Source organism: Pelobates fuscus, chromosome 8 (genome assembly GCF_036172605.1).
Source record: "Pelobates fuscus isolate aPelFus1 chromosome 8, aPelFus1.pri, whole genome shotgun sequence".
Classification (NCBI taxonomy): Eukaryota; Metazoa; Chordata; class Amphibia; order Anura; family Pelobatidae; genus Pelobates; species Pelobates fuscus.
The window spans coordinates 165,662,885-165,685,429 of NC_086324.1; the positions used below are offsets into that span (position 1 = coordinate 165,662,885).

At 43.0% G+C, this 22,545-nt stretch overlaps 1 protein-coding gene across 2 annotated transcripts in view; it reads right to left on the bottom strand.

Moving 5' to 3' along the window:
• ARHGDIG (Rho GDP dissociation inhibitor gamma) overlaps positions 1-22,545 on the bottom strand; it is a 66,678-nt gene that overhangs the window by 14,182 nt on the left and 29,951 nt on the right. For both annotated transcript variants that reach the window (XM_063430697.1, XM_063430696.1), the window contains exon 2: positions 9,453-9,632. In XM_063430697.1, coding sequence (XP_063286767.1) covers positions 9,453-9,627 — 175 coding nt within the window. In that variant the 5' untranslated portion in view covers positions 9,628-9,632. The remainder of the gene's footprint in view (positions 1-9,452; positions 9,633-22,545) is intronic.

Here is a 22,545-nt window from a genome sequence, read left to right on the forward strand (position 1 = left end):
GTGTATGAGTGCAGCGTGTGTGTGTGTGTATGAGTGCAGCGTGTGTGTGTGTGTATGAGTGCAGCGTGTGTGTGTGTGTATGAGTGCAGCGTGTGTGTGTGTGTGTGTGTATGAGTGCAGCGCGTGTGTGTGTGTGTGTATGAGTGCAGCGCGCGTGTGTGTGTGTGTGTATGAGTGCAGCGCGCGTGTGTGTGTGTGTGTATGAGTGCAGCGCGCGTGTGTGTGTGTGTGTATGAGTGCAGCGTGTGTGTGTGTGTGTGTGTATGAGTGCAGCGTGTGTGTGTGTGTGTATGAGTGCAGCGTGTGTGTGTGTGTATGAGTGCAGCGTGTGTGTGTGTGTATGAGTGCAGCGTGTGTGTGTGTGTGAGTGCAGCGTGTGTGTGTGTGTATGAGTGCAGCGTGTGTGTGTGTGTATGAGTGCAGCGTGTGTGTGTATGTGTGCAGCGTGTGTGTGTATGAGTGCAGCGTGTGTGTGTGTATGAGTGCAGCGTGTGTGTGTGTATGAGTGCAGCGTGTGTGTGTGTATGAGTGCAGCGTGTGTGTGTATGAGTGCAGCGTGTGTGTGTATGAGTGCAGCGTGTGTGTGTATGAGTGCAGCGTGTGTGTGTGTATGAGTGCAGCGTGTGTGTGTGTATGAGTGCAGCGTGTGTGTGTGTATGAGTGCAGCGTGTGTGTGTGTGTGTGTGTGTATGAGTGCAGCGTGTGTGTGTGTGTGTGTGTATGAGTGCAGCGTGTGTGTGTGTGTGTATGAGTGCAGCGTGTGTGTGTGTGTGTATGAGTGCAGCGTGTGTGTGTGTGTGTATGAGTGCAGCGTGTGTGTGTGTGTGTATGAGTGCAGCGTGTGTGTGTGTGTGTATGAGTGCAGCGTGTGTGTGTGTGTGTATGAGTGCAGCGTGTGTGTGTGTGTGTATGAGTGCAGCGTGTGTGTGTGTGTGTATGAGTGCAGCGTGTGTGTGTGTATGAGTGCAGCGTGTGTGTGTGTGTATGAGTGCAGCGTGTGTGTGTGTGTATGAGTGCAGCGTGTGTGTGTGTGTATGAGTGCAGCGTGTGTGTGTGTGTATGAGTGCAGCGTGTGTGTGTGTGTATGAGTGCAGCGTGTGTGTGTGTGTATGAGTGCAGCGTGTGTGTGTGTGTATGAGTGCAGCGTGTGTGTGTGTGTGTGTATGAGTGCAGCGTGTGTGTGTGTGTATGAGTGCAGCGTGTGTGTGTGTGTGTGTATGAGTGCAGCGTGTGTGTGTGTGTATGAGTGCAGCGTGTGTGTGTGTGTGTATGAGTGCAGCGTGTGTGTGTGTATGAGTGCAGCGTGTGTGTGTGTATGAGTGCAGCGTGTGTGTGTATGAGTGCAGCGTGTGTGTATGAGTGCAGCGTGTGTGTATGAGTGCAGCGTGTGTGTATGAGTGCAGCGTGTGTGTATGAGTGCAGCGTGTGTGTATGAGTGCAGCGTGTGTGTATGAGTGCAGCGTGTGTGTATGAGTGCAGCGTGTGTGTATGAGTGCAGCGTGTGTGTATGAGTGCAGCGTGTGTGTATGAGTGCAGCGTGTGTGTATGAGTGCAGCGTGTGTGTATGAGTGCAGCGTGTGTGTGTGTATGAGTGCAGCGTGTGTGTGTGTATATGAGTGCAGCGTGTGTGTATGAGTGGTGTGTGTGTGTGTGTGTGTGTGTTGCAGAGCCTTGGTGGGGGGTGGGCAATTTTTTTTATTATTATTTATTTTTTTATTATTACTATCTTTTTTTTTCGTCCCCCCCTCCCTGCTTGATACATAGCAGGGAGGGGGGCTCTCCTTCCCTGGTGGTCCAGTGGCATTGGCAGTTCAGTGGGGGGGAGAGGGGGGCTGGCAGAGCTGTAACTTACCTTTCCTGCAGCTCCTGTCAGCTCTCTCCTCCTCCGCGCGGTCTGTGCAGCTCCCTCTGTCAGCTCACAGTGTAAGTCTCGCGAGAGCCGCGGATCTCGCGAGATTTACACTGGGAGCTGACCGAGGTGCTGAACGGACGGCGCGGAGGAGGAGAGAGCTGACAGGAGCTGCAGGAGAGGTAAGTAAGATCTCTGCAGCCCCCACAGCCCCATTGTCTGTATTATGGCAATGTAAATTGCCATAATACAGACACTGACTCGAGTATAAGCCGAGTTGGGGTTTAGCACAGAAAATGTGCTAAAAAACTCGGCTTATACTCGAGTATATACGGTATGTATTCCCAACGCTATAGAGCCCCAGTCACCATTTAGGTGACTAGGGCCCCGTTCCGCAGCAAATCAATGGTTATTTAACCATTTATTTGCTTACCTTAATCCAGCGCCGGGCTCCCTCAACACTTGTGACCTCTCCTCCATCGACGTCAGCTCCCGAGTGGAGCCAAATGTGCATGCGCGGACAGAGGCGAGTGAACATTTAAACCTGCCCATAGGAGAGCATTACTCAATGCTTTCCTCTGGAGATCTTTTTTGACGCTGGAGGTCTGTGAGGACGTCTAGCGTCATTTCAGTGTGATTTTTCTCGCTGAGAATCGCGGAAGCGGCCACTAGTGGCTGTCAGGAAGCTGAAGTGGTCTGGGTGCCTATAGTGGTCCTTTACCATATACTGTAAGGGTAAGAATAATTTCATTTCACTTGTATGGTTTTTAAGAGCTCCCCTACTATATGGTGGCTTTCCTTACTTATATTGTTTAACCAATTCTTTGGTGTGGGGGAAAAGGGTATTCACACACAGGCATTTTAAAGCTGCTGTTCATTATTGTTAATTTTAAGCGCTATTTTATTGGAACACTTTAAAAGGTCATTTTTGGTTGTAATCCATGAGTGGGACAGAGACCGTCAACTTTCTTTATCTTTCAGACATTTTGCTTAAAAACTGAAAATATGACAGTGTCTCTTTAAGGTAGAGGGCATCATACACAAAATCTCCTCTTATTGTAATTCAGAGCTCAGCCACATTACAATCTTGCGATGCATATTTAACAGCTTATAAAGAACGCTGATCTAAAGTTACGCATTTCAAGGAGATTTGAGACAACAACGGCATGTCTTTAATATTCCCCGGCACAGAGAGTCTGATACTCAAACTGTATTCGCTGAATGTGAAACCCCTTTGGCAAACGACAATCCCATGTTCAGCATTGCCACTTAAGGCAAAGACACATTCTGTAGCAGAACTGTCAGATTAAGACCGGGAGATTCATGAAGGCCAACATTTCTTTAGTAAAACTTCCTTTCGTCCCATGGGCAAATAAAATACATGAAAAGCAATATAAAAAAATGTCCGTGTGCCAATGTCAGACTGGAGACGGCATTAACCCCTTTATCTCCAGGGTAGATCCATTTGCATGGCATGACATTTAAATAATTTGGTACCAATTTAAATTAATTAACATTCTCCAGTTTTGTTAAATACATACAATGGTGGATCACACTTCTTATGGCTTCCTAAAATAAAAACATAAAAACATATAGTGTAATACAGTAAATATTTTATAAAAAAGAAAGATGGTAAAGATCATGTACTCACAAGCCGGGAGCCAAATAAAATCATATGGCTCCCATGATTTTATTTGGCTCCCGGCTTGTGAGTACATGATCTTTACCATCTTTCTTTTTTATAAAATATTTACTTTATTACACTATATGTTTTTATGTTTTTATTTTAGGAAGCCATAAGAAGTGTGATCCACCATTGTATGTATTTAATTTGCTATTGTTAGAGTGGTTTGAGGGGTCCCGCTTAGGTGGTTACAACAGTCCTGTTGTCGCACTGTTTCACTTTTTTTACTGAGTGCAGCGTGTGTGTGTGTGTGTATGAGTGCAGCGTGTGTGTGTGTGTGTGTATGAGTGCAGCGTGTGTGTGTGTGTATGAGTGCAGCGTGTGTGTGTGTGTGTGTATGAGTGCAGCGCGTGTGTGTGTGTGTGTGTGTATGAGTGCAGCGTGTGTGTGTGTGTATGAGTGCAGCGTGTGTGTGTGTGTATGAGTGCAGCGTGTGTGTGTGTGTGTATGAGTGCAGCGTGTGTGTGTGTGTGTATGAGTGCAGCGTGTGTGTGTGTGTATGAGTGCAGCGCGTGTGTGTGTGTATGAGTGCAGCGCGTGTGTGTGTGTGTGTGTATGAGTGCAGCGTGTGTGTGTGTGTGTGTATGAGTGCAGCGTGTGTGTGTGTGTGTATGAGTGCAGCGTGTGTGTGTGTGTGTATGAGTGCAGCGTGTGTGTGTGTGTGTATGAGTGCAGCGTGTGTGTGTGTGTGTGTATGAGTGCAGCGTGTGTGTGTGTGTGAGTGCAGCGTGTGTGTGTGTGTGTGAGTGCAGCGTGTGTGTGTGTGTGTGAGTGCAGCGTGTGTGTGTGTGTGTGAGTGCAGCGTGTGTGTGTGTGTGTGTGAGTGCAGCGTGTGTGTGTGTGTGTGAGTGCAGCGTGTGTGTGTGTATGAGTGCAGCGTGTGTGTGTGTATGAGTGCAGCGTGTGTGTGTGTATGAGTGCAGCGTGTGTGTGTGTATGAGTGCAGCGTGTGTGTGTGTATGAGTGCAGCGTGTGTGTGTATGAGTGCAGCGTGTGTGTGTATGAGTGCAGCGTGTGTGTGTATGAGTGCAGCGTGTGTGTGTATGAGTGCAGCGTGTGTGTGTATGAGTGCAGCGTGTGTGTGTGTATGAGTGCAGCGTGTGTGTGTGTATGAGTGCAGCGTGTGTGTGTGTGTGTATGAGTGCAGCGTGTGTGTGTGTGTGTATGAGTGCAGCGTGTGTGTGTGTGTGTATGAGTGCAGCGTGTGTGTGTGTATGAGTGCAGCGTGTGTGTGTGTATGAGTGCAGCGTGTGTGTGTGTGTATGAGTGCAGCGTGTGTGTGTGTGTATGAGTGCAGCGTGTGTGTGTGTGTATGAGTGCAGCGTGTGTGTGTGTATGAGTGCAGCGTGTGTGTGTGTGTATGAGTGCAGCGTGTGTGTGTGTGTGTATGAGTGCAGCGTGTGTGTGTGTATGAGTGCAGCGTGTGTGTGTGTATGAGTGCAGCGTGTGTGTGTGTATGAGTGCAGCGTGTGTGTGTGTATGAGTGCAGCGTGTGTGTGTATGAGTGCAGCGTGTGTGTGTATGAGTGCAGCGTGTGTGTATGAGTGCAGCGTGTGTGTATGAGTGCAGCGTGTGTGTATGAGTGCAGCGTGTGTGTATGAGTGCAGCGTGTGTGTATGAGTGCAGCGTGTGTGTATGAGTGCAGCGTGTGTATGAGTGCAGCGTGTGTGTGTGTATATGAGTGCAGCGTGTGTGTATGAGTGGTGTGTGTGTGTGTGTGTGTGTGTGTTGCAGAGCCTTGGTGGGGGGTGGGCAATTTTTTTTATTATTATTTATTTTTTTATTATTACTATCTTTTTTTTTCGTCCCCCCCTCCCTGCTTGATACATACCAGGGAGGGGGGCTCTCCTTCCCTGGTGGTCCAGTGGCATTGGCAGTTCAGTGGGGGGGAGAGGGGGGCTGGCAGAGCTGTAACTTACCTTTCCTGCAGCTCCTGTCAGCTCTCTCCTCCTCCGCGCGGTCTGTGCAGCTCCCTCTGTCAGCTCACAGTGTAAGTCTCGCGAGAGCCGCGGATCTCGCGAGATTTACACTGGGAGCTGACCGAGGTGCTGAACGGACGGCGCGGAGGAGGAGAGAGCTGACAGGAGCTGCAGGAGAGGTAAGTAAGATCTCTGCAGCCCCCACAGCCCCATTGTCTGTATTATGGCAATGTAAATTGCCATAATACAGACACTGACTCGAGTATAAGCCGAGTTGGGGTTTAGCACAGAAAATGTGCTAAAAAACTCGGCTTATACTCGAGTATATACGGTATGTATTCCCAACGCTATAGAGCCCCAGTCACCATTTAGGTGACTAGGGCCCCGTTCCGCAGCAAATCAATGGTTATTTAACCATTTATTTGCTTACCTTAATCCAGCGCCGGGCTCCCTCAACACTTGTGACCTCTCCTCCATCGACGTCAGCTCCCGAGTGGAGCCAAATGTGCATGCGCGGACAGAGGCGAGTGAACATTTAAACCTGCCCATAGGAGAGCATTACTCAATGCTTTCCTCTGGAGATCTTTTTTGACGCTGGAGGTCTGTGAGGACGTCTAGCGTCATTTCAGTGTGATTTTTCTCGCTGAGAATCGCGGAAGCGGCCACTAGTGGCTGTCAGGAAGCTGAAGTGGTCTGGGTGCCTATAGTGGTCCTTTACCATATACTGTAAGGGTAAGAATAATTTCATTTCACTTGTATGGTTTTTAAGAGCTCCCCTACTATATGGTGGCTTTCCTTACTTATATTGTTTAACCAATTCTTTGGTGTGGGGGAAAAGGGTATTCACACACAGGCATTTTAAAGCTGCTGTTCATTATTGTTAATTTTAAGCGCTATTTTATTGGAACACTTTAAAAGGTCATTTTTGGTTGTAATCCATGAGTGGGACAGAGACCGTCAACTTTCTTTATCTTTCAGACATTTTGCTTAAAAACTGAAAATATGACAGTGTCTCTTTAAGGTAGAGGGCATCATACACAAAATCTCCTCTTATTGTAATTCAGAGCTCAGCCACATTACAATCTTGCGATGCATATTTAACAGCTTATAAAGAACGCTGATCTAAAGTTACGCATTTCAAGGAGATTTGAGACAACAACGGCATGTCTTTAATATTCCCCGGCACAGAGAGTCTGATACTCAAACTGTATTCGCTGAATGTGAAACCCCTTTGGCAAACGACAATCCCATGTTCAGCATTGCCACTTAAGGCAAAGACACATTCTGTAGCAGAACTGTCAGATTAAGACCGGGAGATTCATGAAGGCCAACATTTCTTTAGTAAAACTTCCTTTCGTCCCATGGGCAAATAAAATACATGAAAAGCAATATAAAAAAATGTCCGTGTGCCAATGTCAGACTGGAGACGGCATTAACCCCTTTATCTCCAGGGTAGATCCATTTGCATGGCATGACATTTAAATAATTTGGTACCAATTTAAATTAATTAACATTCTCCAGTTTTGTTAAATACATACAATGGTGGATCACACTTCTTATGGCTTCCTAAAATAAAAACATAAAAACATATAGTGTAATACAGTAAATATTTTATAAAAAAGAAAGATGGTAAAGATCATGTACTCACAAGCCGGGAGCCAAATAAAATCATATGGCTCCCATGATTTTATTTGGCTCCCGGCTTGTGAGTACATGATCTTTACCATCTTTCTTTTTTATAAAATATTTACTTTATTACACTATATGTTTTTATGTTTTTATTTTAGGAAGCCATAAGAAGTGTGATCCACCATTGTATGTATTTAATTTGCTATTGTTAGAGTGGTTTGAGGGGTCCCGCTTAGGTGGTTACAACAGTCCTGTTGTCGCACTGTTTCACTTTTTTTACTGTATTAGTTCCACTTGTTATTCTCCAGTTTTGACGCAGAGCCGCTCAAGGCTGTGCAGAGCCTCTGTTATAACTGCGCCCCGTGTGGCAGAGCCTCTCGTATAACTGCGCCCCGTGTGGCAGACCCTCTATTGCGGCTGCGCCTTCTATGGCAGAACGCCTCTCGCGTCTGCGCCTCCTGTGGAAGAGGGTCTCTGGCGCCTGCAGCAAAGCCTTACTTTAACCCCTTAAGGACCAAACTTCTGCAATAAAAGGGAATCATGACATGTCACACATATCATGTGTCCTTAAGGGGTTAACAGCTGGGCCTGCTGTGGCAGAGCAACCCAACACCCCCCATTCCTCACCTCGTTCTACCTGCTATGCACCGTTATCTCGTCACACACTGAAATATTCATAAAGGCAATGTGCACAAAATGAACCTTTACAAAAAGCAGTAAAAAGGAAACGCTGGACAAACAAGCCTTTCATTAACATGGATTTAGTGGAAACCACTATAAGGATTGCAACACGCCAAGTGTCCCTTTAAAGAGATCCATTTCACAAATATGGAAATATATTAGACAGTAGGGTGTCACAGTGTCAAAAATACATAAAAAATAATTTGTTTTACACTTGGAACGTGATCGCCCTGGGATCTGCCGAAATCTGTCTGTATTCTTTAAACATACTATTAACTGTAAACTTGTGAGTAACGTTTCCTAATATAGTGTGCATCAAACACGAAGTTTTAAATAAGCGATTTTAGCGAATCGGAAATGGCTGTGCTTTAGAGTCCTTACATGATAGCATCAAGGGTGACATGACTTGGATGCTATGGACAGGAACGAGGAATCTCTCCCCCTCCCCGCAAAAGTGATAACACAAATCTATAAGCTCTCTTCCTGGCAATACGATTTGTAATTTAATCAGGAAACCGAGATTTCTTAATGGTTTGTGTAAGCTAGGTTCATGATTCAATTTAACAGATATGGATTCTGCTTCACCAGCTGCCTAGATTGCAAAACGAAATACACATTTTGCAGCTTTAACGGACAAGACAACCGCAGACCCTACACTTTCTGTTGGACTGAAAGTGCAATTACCCTCAGCCAGCTGTTTGGCTGGAAATATAGTCTAACAATGATTGGGATCTTGCAGTTGTTACAGCGGATAGTACAGGGATCTGCGGGTTTAATTAGTTATGGAGGACAAGACATTATAGGGGGAAGGCCAGGTGTAAGTTTAATAAAAACGCATATAGAATCTTAAATCTGTGCATGACACGGAATCAGATTTAAAAATACAAGCGTTTGCAGCTCTGATTCCTAAATTAATTAACTAATACCTATTACAGTTGAAGCATTTACGTTACGGATTTAGATCAAATTTACTTTTCTAGAATAATTCCCATTCTGCTTTGCAGTATATAAAATATAAATAAAAAACAGAATACAGACAATATTAAGTGAACGATATAAAATGAAACAGTTCGCCATCTTTAAAAGCAAGCTGTTCTTCCAGAGAAGAACGAATTAATGCAGTTTATCTCCAGTTATAAACCAGATTTACACTTTTCAATTCAGTCCCAATCTTCGTATTTCAGACCGCACGCGTTACTTTGAAGGGCCGTTGCTAATTGGTGCTCTGATCATCTAATAAATCACCAGTCAAAAGGCAGTAAACATCTGTGCTGTCTCGCCCTGCGCACTGCTTGCACTCAACCTGCTGGGCGAACACAGATGGAGAGAGAGAGAGAGCGCGCAAGATATTTCCTTGGAAATAAAATGCAGATCGCTCCATGTTAACATATAAGAGTGGCACTCTATAAGAGGGACAGTCTTGTCTTTTGGGCTTTAATCCCTCTGTATTTTTTTTAAATTAACAGTAACATGTCTTTAAACTACAATAAGTATGATTTTAAAAAATGTAGGTGTCTAAATAGAATACTCTCTTGTCCCATATATTGTTTTCAGCGGGTCATGGTGTCCCGGATTAAGAATAGCCCTCCAAGCTTATCCCCTAAAAAGAAACAGTCCATATTTGGCCATTTTAAATTTTGGGAGGTAGGTATAAAGGACCAGATAAAGGCTGAATTGTATCTTGACTTACCAACTACTGCAGGTAAGTTGCCCAGCAAGGCCTGCTTGTATTTGATCAAACTCTCATCATCTTTGTCGAGCTCTTGAATCTCCTGCAGAGATTTCTTTTCTGGAGCTTTGTAATTCAAATCTAATTCATCTTCATGCTCCTCCTCCACGGGTTTAATTTCCTCCTTGTCGGCCATGATGTCTGAAACGAATATTCACAGATTAGTTAAAGTGCAGAGCAATGCTACAATGCCGAAAAAAAAAAAAAAAATAGACGACAAAATGTCTGCCATGATGAAGTCTGGCGTATTAACAGGAAATGTGACATTGACAAGGGAGATAAGGCGGCAGAAATGACCACTAAGAGGTTAAATCAGAATTTGAGGATTAAAGGGACACAATAGTCACCAAAGCAACTTTTGCTTAATGAAGCAGTTTTTGTGTATAGAACATGCCTCTGGGGTCCTACTGCTCAATTCACTGCCGTTTAGGAGTTAAATCAATTTTTGTTTCTGTTTATGCAGCCCTAGCCACATCTCCGCTATCTGTGACTGACACAGCCTGCATGTAAATAAAAGGTTTCATTTTCAATCAGATGTAACTTAGCTTGAAAAGTTTTTTTCTCCTGCTCTGTAAATTGAACTTTAATTACATACAGGAGGCTCGTGCAGTATCTAGCAAGCTATTAACAGAGCAGGAGATAGGAAATTCTAAATGAAACAGAATATCCAATAAAGGAAGTGTAAACATTAGATGACTCTTTACAGGAAGTATTTAGGAAGGCTGTGTAAGTCATATGCAGGGAGGTGTGACTAGGCCTGTATAAACAAAGTGTTTCTACAGCTAAATGGCAGAGAATTGAGAAGCGAGACTGCGGGAGCATGATCTATACACCAAAACTGCTACATTGAGTGGAATTTAGTTTGGTGACTATAGTGTCCCTTTAATAAAAGGTACTGCAATTTCAGGCAAATTGGAAAAAAATAGAGTAGAGAGACCCCATGTCAAATAACCACAATTCCTTATTTAGTGAACTAACCTGCAACTCAAATACACAACTGTCGCACCCTAAAAAGGCAAGTTACAGACAAAATAGTCACTTTTTCCTCATTTCTGTTGCTGTGGTTGAACGGGATATTAAAATTAAAGTAGTATAAAACAAGATTAGGTAAACGTTTAGGGGAAGCCCATAGATCCTCCATGGTTTACTTATGTGATATAAATATGATCCTAAAAAAAAAAATTAAAATAAAAAAAAAAACCTCTCCAACAAACGAAACATATTTACACATTACTTTAGTTACGTTCCATGTGAGATAGCAATCTTATAAATACATTCACTTGAAGTCACACTGTTTGTACATATCCTTTTAAAATGGTATAATAAAATAATAATTTAACTTGAAATACTTCATTTAACTTATTGCCAAGTTTCCATGTATTGTTGTTACCCAACTTAAAACCACCTCATTTGATCAACCTCAGAAGAATAAAAGTCTTGGCCTTGCTGGTAATCAAACCTTCCATTCCGAGATCCTGCGGCTGGAGTCCTATCCACTGAACTCTCACTGACAATGTCAGATTTCTGCGATACATTAGTATTGTCTCAGATCGGATCCAAATTGTGAATATTGACTAAGACTGGAATTACTGATAAATAAGGGAATTGCGTACTTTAGACAGAGAAGGTAAATCGAAAAATTTGAAAAAAAAATATTTCTCCCCCACTTTTTAAATGTTGGCTATTTTGGCTTTGAATTTGCAGTTCCCTTGGCAATTCTCCTCAGTTTCCTATTTAGTGACGGGACCCTCATGGTATTGTTCGAAGCAACAGATGGAATTTTTCTGCAAGAGTCCCAGCTGAGAATTCGGCCTTTTATCTGTCCTATTAATAGTCTGGAATCACACAACAAGACCTCGAGAGAGGGTCCAATTTCACTTCTATTATCTACATGCTGCAGAAGATGTACAACACGCTTTGTTCTAATTAAAAATAAAGATGGCATGCAAGATTTATGGCGAGGCCAGTACAGACAACGAAAGCCTAGAGAGAGCTTCGAGGACCATAGCTTTACCATCGATATTAAATAAAGGAAGTTCTTCCAACGTCCTTATCGCTAGATTAATATATCGCACGCACACGCCTGGAATTCATTTACTTTCTGACCAATACTTAGAATGCAATACTGAGCCAGTGTAGGTAATGTCTAATTTTAGCCACATAACCCGGAAATTTCATTTTAATCTAAAAATCGATTTGTATTTATTTTTTCTTTCTACACAGGGAATCTCAGGTTTATTTTATCTTATCTATAAACACATTGTTGAGAGGAAGAGTGATTAAATGTACTAACAATCAAAACTATGGGCGCATGAATTGCATGAATGTAGCCATTTTGGAACACAATGTATAGATCATGACTGTTGACTCTCTCCTTTTTCCTTCCGTTACCCTCCACCCCCCCACCCCCAGCCCGTCCAGGCAATGATCTCAGTTTCACTTGCTGGCGAAGGACACTCATTTCACTTCTTAAAACAATCCCACTCCATGTTTCATTCTGACGACCATCTTTAAACGCCTTTGAGAACCAACATTTTATAGAACACCAAGATGGGTACCAGGGCACTGTATCATTAAGAAGACTGGTTTGTACTTCTAACACTACAATATTCCTTGTAGCTGATGGTACTAGCTGCTATGACACATTTTAGGAATAGAGCTGCGGCATTACACTTAGACTGAACATTTTCTTCAAGGGATCCAAAACGCACTCAAGTTAAATTCTGCAGATATTACTCCTGAGGTGGGAACATCTTCACGATGTTATGGATGAATCACCAGAACACGGTCACAGATATATAATCCTGTGCGAATCACTCACATTCAGCTTTCATGCCCAACTGACAGGTCACAGTTCAATTAACGAAAGACTTCAGTAATTAAAGATCTCTTGGCACCCGTACAGTAAGGAAAAACAGGACATAAATTGTGTAAAACACAAACCAATAAATAAACTCAGAGGATTTTAGCGTGGAACTGGAAGTGTTCTCCTTAAATGGAAATGAAGGAACCTTCAATGTGACTGCTGCAAGAGGGGTGCAGATACACACATCTTTTAGGTCTGTATAGACAAGATAGAAAAACAAAGGATTCGATCCTGAACATTTGAACATTTAGATTTTTGTTTTGAGGGTCCAGGATTGGCCGACAATCACCCGAATGAATGCTTGGGTACCACAGCAAGTGGGTGGATAAATGTTTTTGTATCTTCCTGGTGCCTGGACTCCAGAAACTACTTACTGCTGGTTGACATGGTTTATGAGGGACACTCTTTCCGCTTTTCCTTTGGGTGGGTGGGTGGGCGAGTTCTCAAGTCCCTCAAGAAATAAAACCAAAAAAAAAAAAAAAAAAAAAAAACAACTTCAAGCTGTGGTCTTCTCAGATATTTGATTGGACCCTCCTGACTGATTCCTCTTCTGCAACTGTCACTAGTCTAATACTATCCTTACCTTTTTGTGTCATTTTACCCCACTCCCTCTAGCATGTAAGCTCATTGAGCAGGGCCCTCAACCCCTCTGTTCCTGTGTGTCCAACTTGTCTGGTTACAACTACATGTCTGTTCGTCCACCCATTGTAAAGCGCTGCGGAATTTGATGGCGCTCTATAAATATCATAATAATAATAATAATAATAATAAAAACCAAATCGAAAGAAATAAAAATAAAAACAGACCTGCGCATTATGAAAGCATGTTTAGAGCAAGGGGGCAAAATGGGGAAAACATGCATTAAGACAATATGCTGGGATGGAAAGTGGGGGGGTGAGGTCGGGAGGAGGGATAAAACTACAAATACAGGAAACACCACTGAACTATGCCTAAAGTCTGACCAGGGTAAAATATTTGATCATTAACTTTCAATATTTCATTACTATAGAGGGTTAATCATACTTGTTCAGTCCCACATGTACTGAAAGGGTTGTTGAAAAACAATTTCCCCTGTTAAAAAAAATAAAATAAAATGTATATATAAAGAAATCTAAACTAATTAAAAAGCAATAAAACTCAGTCAATTAAAGGGATATTTTTTACTATGCATTAAGAATAAGTGATTCGCAAGATTAGTGGTGTGTTGCTTGGCAACCATGCCATATAGTCAGGATAGCGTTATTACAATGACACGAGAAAAATAAAAAGATTAGTCATTTTGTGTCTTTCAATAAAACACCAATCTTGTGAAGAATCTTTATGCGAATACTATATGGATACAGTAATAACAACTGCTAATTTGGGAAACACATACCCTCAAAAATATTGTATACAGAACTTTGCTGTTTACAAAATCTCTATTATGAAGGCGCCAGACATATTCAAAGGAACCCATCAGACTCTCCCCTAGTCTTCAATCGTTTAAGAAGTGCCTTAAAACCCATCTCTTTAGGAAAGCTTATGGCCTCCCAGAGTAACCTCTACCTCACATACCTGTCTCTTGCTATCTCCTAAAGGGCAGCACTCTACTCTCTCCTCCAGCTCTGCTTCACTCCCACCTTATTTGATTGCTATTTCCTGTCCTAACGTGTTTTATCCCCCACCTCCTATAGACTGTAAGCTCGTTTGAGAAGGGTCCTCTTTAACCTATTGTTCCTGTAAGTTTTCTTGTAATTGTCTTATTTATAGGCAGGCAATCAGGTGCCCCCCCATGACAGGGAGAGAGCAGCCCGCCTCATTGCAGCCCCACTGGACCCCAGGGACCCATCCATGCCAGCTTTCCTAAAAGGTAGGGAGGCTGGGCAATGTTAATGTGTATATATGTATGTCTGTTAGTGTAAGTGTATGTCTGTTAGTCTATGTATGTGTGTGTGTATGTCTGTTAGTGTATGTGTATGTATGTGTGTGTATGTCTGCTAGTGTATGTGTGTGTGTGTCTGTTAGTGTATGTGTGTGTGTGTGTGTGTGTGTGTTAGTTAGTCTATGTGTGTGTGTATGTGTGTGTGTGTGTATGTCTGTTAGTCTATGTGTGTGTATGTCTGTTAGTCTATGTGTGTGTATGTCTGTTAGTCTGTGTGTGTATGTCTGTTAGTCTATGTGTGTGTATGTCTGTTAGTCTATGTATGTGTATGTCTGTTAGTCTATGTATGTGTATGTCTGTTAGTCTATGTATGTGTATGTCTGTTAGTCTATGTATGTGTATGTCTGTTAGTCTATGTATGTGTATGTCTGTTAGTCTATGTATGTGTATGTCTGTTAGTCTATGTATGTGTATGTCTGTTAGTTCATGTCTGTTGGTGTATGTGTGTGTTTGTGTGTGTGAGTGTATTTACGTCTGTAAGCGTGTGTGTATGAGTGTATGTGCTTCTGTTAGTGTATGCATGTTTGCGTGTATGTGCTTCTGTTAGTGTATGCACGTGTGTGCGTATAAGTGTATGTGCTTCTGTTAGTGTATGCACATGTTTGCGTGTATGTGCTTCTGTTAGTGTATGTTTGTAAGTGTCTGTCAAATCAGTGAGAGTCTGTTTGTCATTTAGTGTGTGTGTGACTATTAGTGTGTGTCTGTCAGTGTGTTTGTGTGTGTCTCTGTCAATGAATGAGTGTGTGTCAGTGAATGTGTGTGTGTCTCAAATCAGTGACGTCTGTGTGTGTATCTGCCAGTGTGGGTGTCTGTCAGAGAGTGTGCTTAGAGGGACACTATAGGCACCCAGACAACTTCAGCTCATTGAAGTGGTCTGGGTGCAGTGTCCCAGTCCCCTTAAACCTGCAAGTGTAATTATTGCAGTTTCCCAGAAACTGCAATAATTACCTTGAGGGGTAACTCCACCTCTAGTGGCTGTCGATCAGACAGCCACTAGAGGGACTTTCGGGTGGTTAGGTGACCAAAAGTCGCCTAACTGATGCTGGACGTCCTCACCCTGTGCATGAGGACATCCAGCATCTGCTAAATACCCATAGGATTTTAACCCCATCAGTGTTGAGTGGGGGAGGGGAGGACATGAGGGAGGGGGGGCACTACAGGGAATTATAGTGCCAGGAAAACAGCTTTGTTTTCCTAGCACTATAGTATTTCTTTAAAAGGAGCAGGAGTCTAAAGAGGAAGGGGTGGGTTCTTAATCAGGAAGCGGTGCGCGCTTGACAGGAAGGGGTGGTAAATTTAGATCAGGTATAGTCATGCCTAGGGCAGCACAAAATTGAAATACAATACTGTGTGAGTGTCTGAGTATGTGTGTGCGTCTGTGAGTGTCTGAGTGCATGTGTGTGTCTGTGAGTGTATGTGTGTGCACGCGTTTATATATGCATACGAGTGGGGTTTTTTTTGGTGGGGGGAGTTCCCACACTTTTTTCCCCAGGACTTGACCCCTGCCCTCATCCCTCCTGATCACACACCAGCTCATTTCAGCAAACCAACTTGTCCTAGGTCTTCGGAAACAAGCCAACCCACCAACTATTACGGAGTGGATAAAAAAACAAAACATGGGATCTATACGTGTTATGGAGGAAAGAAATTACGCCATCGCCAACAATTACTCAAGATACACAAAAACATGGGGTCCTTGGCACAATTACCTTCACTCTACTACAGGTTCAGTCAATACTACAGTCACTGTCTAGTGATACGCATCACTAGGAACCACGTCACCGACAATGATTACCTCTGTTACGTAACAGGTTTATCACTTGAGGCCGCGATTACCTCAATAATTACATTCCACATTAACCCTAAATTGGACTCTAACCTGATCTCGAGCTCCTGTGCATTCTTAATGCTGGTTAGAGACATTTACTGAAATGTAACTTGATGCGATCGACTTCTGCAATTGTAACACTAGCTGATATTCTATCTTCCACTCTGTATCCAACCGTTTGAAGCTATTCAATGATATTATTACATTTTGTGTAATGGCTTTCATGATGAAAAATAAATAAATGTTTTATTTTTAAATGTAATAATGAAAATAAATAAAAAGAAAATCTAGCGCTTAAAAATAAATATATATAAATGACTCTTGCAGGGGTTGACTACCCGTATGCCTGCTTGAACATCCAATGACGCACTCATTCATAAAAATTCCTGGTGCCCCAAGAATGCAGAATATCTGGGATCAAACTCATTGTGGCATTACAGGGGCACAAATCAGTACTGTTGGGAGGTACGTAGACAATGAGGAAGGAAGAACATTGTAAAATAGGAGGTCAACAAAAGGAGAACACGTTACCCAATATAATATTGGGAGACATGGGGGCATTAATTCCTAAATGAGCAGACCACTTGATTAGAAATGATACGTTTACATTTTTGACCAATCTGAAATATAGCAAGTTGGGAAACCTGTTACGGACCCAGTCAGCCTGCTGGGCCTGAATATTGCTCCCCCGCAGCAGCGTGTTAGCGCTGCATACTACTCTAGCTGATGTTTATGGGCCGGGGACACTCAAGCGTACATTCACTAGCTGAATTCAATTTGTCCTCTTCATATCACTTGGATGAAACCGCTGTGTGATGGCTGCTCTCCATGTCCACTAAGCACCTACAGTGAGTGTTACACAAGATGCCCGTAATCTTTCATCAAGTGTTCGTTTACAGCTCGCAGACCCGCCACGCTGCATTGGAAGAACTCAACATCCACAAGATAAGACCAGGGTATAACATTCTGTACATAAGTACCTAGCCGCCTATCACCACGTGGTGTCTCCATACAAAGAAAAAAACCAAAAGGACAAAATGTGTGTAAAATCACCAGAAGTGATAACAAGTAGTACAACCTGTATAGTAAATCGGTAGAATCTACCATAAGCACCGTATATCTGTTGGAATAAAAAACAAATATGGTGCAATACAATAAGCACAAGCAGGGGGGTGAGGGGTGTTTATTTTGAAAGGTGGAATACTAAAATCCTACTCGTTTCGTCGCGTTATGGACTTTTACATCCCTTAGGAAGTCCAGAGCGGGACGAAACGCGTAGTATTTTAGGATTTCAACTTGTCCACAGACTTTTAATTTCTTTAATTTTGGATCAGTGATCCGGATTGCTGCTTTATCATCTGCTGCGTATCTGGATACCACGGTGATGTGGAGACGTGCGGTTGGTCTTTTGACACATTGTAAGTGCTACTTGTAAAAATAAATTTGTTATATTTTTATATGGTCTGCACTCTCTCTCGTCTCTCCTTAGAAGATACATCTATACCAAGATTTATATGGCTGGAAGATTCCTTGCATTTACACAATTACCCCAATATTGATGGGGATACGCCTGAATGTACTACTTTCTAGTGAGTTTTCTACCACCCCTCACCCTGCTTTTGTTTATTGTATTGCACCATATTTTATTTTTTATTCCACCAACTACACGGTGCTTATGGTAGATTCTACCGACTACTATACAGGTTGTACTAATTGTGATCACCTCTGGGGATTTTACACACGTTTTACTTCTGTTTTCTTACTTTGTAATACTTGTAACTTTGAGTGTCTCTAGGGAACACTTTAACGAAGGTGTCTTGTGCGTCTCAGAGCATATAGTGATCAGTTTTGGTGTCTCTATACAGACTGGCTCCACCATCTGCAGACACGTTGCTGATAGACCCATCTTACGTCAGCTTGGAGATCTGTTTCGTCAAATGTAATTTGGCCATTACTGCTTTTACTCCAGTAGGTAGAAAGCATGCCAGTGTATGGTGTTCTAATACAATAACTGGTTTATGGCTCTAGAATTGTGTCCTCTAAACAGGCACTGTAAACTCTGATAAGAACAGACCCTGGCTCAGAATAAGCTTTGTTAGCCATAGCAGGCGGCCTTGTGGGATTGGTAAAGGCTTAATTTCCCGTGTTTCCTGGTTAGCCACTAACTCACGGAGGTTACAGCACTTTGTCAAAATAGTCTGCGAAAAACCTACAAATCAGAGGATTCAAGAAAATATGAACGGTAGTATAGTTCCTCAATTCTCTTAGAATACATTAATTTCCAATGGAAAAAAAAAAATACATTATTTTCTATAGGCATGAAATACACCTCTATTTACAAAGATCTTTAGAAAAATAAAAAATAAAAGTTCCTTGCAAAGAATTAAAACAGAACAGTCCACCAAACTTGCATGCAAGTACATGCCTGCAGTGTTAATTTTGGCAGCAAATTTAGATTTAGTCATGGTCTTTTGACTAAAAAAGTGATTTTAGTTTTAAGTCTTATTTTAGTCATCTGACTTCGTTCTAGTGGACTAAATCTCAAATATTTTAGTTGACAAATGGTTAGTCGACAAAATTAACACTGCGCGCCTGATAGCGCATCATACATGTAAATAATCCATTGCACAATCCTAGATTAAAGGACCATTATAGGCACCCAGACCACTTCAGCTCAATGAAGTGGTCTGGGTGCCAGGTCCCTCAGGTTTTAACCCTGCAGCTACCTGACAGCCACTAGAGGCCGCTTCCGCGATTCTCACTGAAGATGCTGACGTCCATAGGAAAGCATTGAGTAATGCTTTCCTATGGGCGATTTGAATGCATGCGCGGCTCTTGCCATGCATGCGCATTCGGCGCTAACATCAGCAGGAGGAGGGAGGGGGCCATGAGGTTTGGGGGGGGGGGGACCTAAGAACTACATAGTGCCAGGAAAATGAGTTTGCTTTTCCTGGCACTATAGTGGTCCTTTAATGTTTTTGAAAAGTAACAGCAATTATGCAAAAACAGTTTGTGAAAAAGCTTTAACCTTAAAGAAACGCTACGGTCACCAGAACAACTACAATGTAGTTTTTCTGGTGTATATAGTCTGTCTCTACAGGCATTTTAATGTAAATACTGCCTTTTCAGAGAAAATGTAATGTTTGCATTGATGCCTAATAACACCTCTAGTGCCAGTCACTCAGGAGGCCATTAGAAGTGCTTCCTGGGTCAATGCTGCATAGTGTGCAGTATGGAAGTTCAGTTTCCATGCTGGACATTCCACATAGAGCCAGTGGCGGATCCAGGGGGAGGCAACGGGGCAATTGCACCCCCCCCCCCCCGAGATTCCCCCCTGCCGGCTAATGCAGGGCTGGCATTGACCAAGCGCCAGACCTGCAATGTGCCTGCGGACCGGGGAGATCAGAGATCTCCCTCCCCGGTCTGCAGGCACTGTGCTGGCAGCCGGCGGGGGGAGGGAGGAGAGAGGACCCGGGAGCTCAGCCTGCAGCTCCTCCGGGTCCTCCTCTCTGGAGCACGGAACGTTGCCGCGGTTACCACGGCAATGCTCCAAATCTCGCGAGAGTGAACTCTAGCCCTGGAGCGCGGGCTAGAGTTCACTCTCCCCACTGGAACCACCAATGAATCCCCCACCGGACCACCAGGGAAATGTCCCCCCTCCTCCCTCAGTAAAGGTAAGAAGGGAGGGGGGACATAATTAATATTGATTTTAATTAAATTGAAAAAGCCTCCCTACCCTTCTTACCCCCATACAAACACTGCCCCATACACACACACACTACACACTGCCCACACACACACACACACACACACACACACACTACACACTGCCCCACAAATACTGCTCCCATACACACACTGCCCCACAAACACTGCCCCCCATACACACACTGCCCCACAAACACTGCCCCAAACACTGCAACTCACACACACTGCCACCCTCACATACATACTGCACCACACACACACACACTGCAGCTCTCACACATACACTGCAACCCTGACCTACACTGCCGCCCTCACGCACACACTTCACCCCTAACACATACCACTGCTCCTATGCCCTATATCCCAGCAGACCCCAGGTAAGTTGTCAAACTGTTCTTAAACGGTTTGACTACTTACTCTATGGATGGGATCCTGGCACTACTGGCGCCATAACGACTACACTGAGCTTCAGGTGTTATTGTGCCTGGAGCTTCAGGTGTTATTGTGCCTGGATTATTTCTTTAAATAATCTACAAGTGCCCCTCCCGAGATCAGGCTCTGGATCCGCCACTGCATAGAGCTGCATTGATTCAAGAAGATACGGATTGGCGCAGCGTGGAGTTTTGCAGCGCATGCACAATAGCCTTCCAATGCTTTCCTATGGCAAAGCATTAGATTGGCTGAGATCATCAAAAGTGATCGCCAAAAGGGACGGAGACAGCCGCGACAGACCCAGTCAGCACTTCAATAAAAGAGAGAGAGTATACTCACCTTTTAAAAAGCTTGCAGCGGGGCCAGGGGTACCTGGCTGAAACCAGGACGCTGCTGGAAGTGGGATGTCACCTCCGGCAGCCAAGGAGTTAAACTCTGAATGCATCATGTTTATAGCAAATCACTGCACATACAGACTGCAGACACCACACCAGCTTTAAAATCACTGAAGTGGTTATGGTGCTGGTTCTAAAACTAGAAGTAACCCCATGTTACGGTGACAGTCTGACACGTCAATGGTCTTCAGGAAGATAAAATATTTTTCGATTACATCTGAAATGTCAATATACGATTAAAGTATCTAAGTTACCAATTGTTGCATTAGAAAATTACAATCACATATTTATTTATTTTCCTTTTTCTTTACGGTTTGAGCCATCATTAAATAACAAGAAAAATGTAACGGTGTTTTCCTTTTGGAACAATACCACTTGCGCTGTGTGTTTATCCGGAAATTAACGCCAGTACGGGCTCATTACCTTAAAAATGGACTGGGAAAGGGTTTTCAAACTGATTAATAGATCTGTCAGAGAAAGGGTTTCCAGAGAGTCACAGAGTGATTTCCATAACATTAAAATGCACTTTGTAGCAATGAAGGAAGGGCTCACGATGCTCGGAGGGAAATCTACATAATAGGAAAAGTCTTTCAGATGCAATTCTGATAAATCAGCTCAGAGACCGAAGCACTATGGGAATCGGCAGACATTCATCCTCTAGTGGGTCTTCTAAGCTCAGGTGAGCTTGGCCCTTCTGAACATCACAGAGGAAATGCCACTTCCTTGGGAATTACACCAGTAAATAAAACATTTAAAAAAATAAAATAATAAAAGTCACTTATAACTTGTGCTAACCCTTTTTTTATGGGATATTTTGCTTTCACATTTAAATAAAGATTTAGCAATTGACACCACAATCTAGTTGAGTCCTGGCACAGACAAGGCACACATTGCCCTGGAGGAAGGGAAACAATCATTGTAAATACACACACATTAATTTTTTTTTTTTTATTAATTCAGATATATAGATAATAGATAGGTATTTGATCACGTAAGAATAATGATGGATCTCTCTCTCCCCATGTTCTGTTTGTCAAAGTTATTGCATGTTAAAAAAATAAATAAAAAAAAGTTAACAGAATTAAGATATATTGTACAAAGAAAAACAAAACTAATCTCTCTTCCTGTCGCCATCGTAAAGCTTTAAAAAAAACAAAAAAAAAAAACGTAGAATACGTGACCAGACGTTAAACATCACCCCAGCAAACCTGTAGCAAGTGACAGCAAAGAAAATCTGGAATTCTGAGCCAGTTCTGTGTCACTTCCTACAGATAACAGGTCCGATCGGCGCTGCTTGAGCAATATACAAAGCCCGCATCATCAAAGTGACAAAGGTTTGAAGTAGTCTCCAGTGCCGTGGACAAATCCGCAAGTCACGTATGCAGATAAAAACAGCGAGACAGCAGATCTTTTCCTGGGTGAGAGATGCACCGACTAGCAGAGGACTTGAAGGTTTCAAAGAAAGTGAATGGTGAAATAAAAGGTCTACATCGACTGCATCCATTAGTAAAAAAATATTTGATTTTGACGGATATATTGTATAAAAGTTTTTTTTTTTTTAAATCCCTTCTCGACTCAAGGAATTAAATTTTTCTTTGGTAATCAACATTATGTATGCTGAATAGAATGGTTAGAAAAACTGTATATCTGGGGGGGGAAAGGACTGACTGCTCCGCCCCCTCCACCCTAGACAGGTGGTGGTTATCCCAGACAGCACGTGGGAGGCATCCCTAGAGCTTCATGGCATTACGGTTTGACTAGGCAGAATGCAAAGCAACTTACCCAAGATAGTGGACGCCATGTGCGCATCAGAGTCCAGCAGTCAGGACTCCCACATGTCCACGCTAGACAGAATTTTTGCAGATTTCTGGGTGAAACCAAACCGCTGACTGCCACCTGCTTCT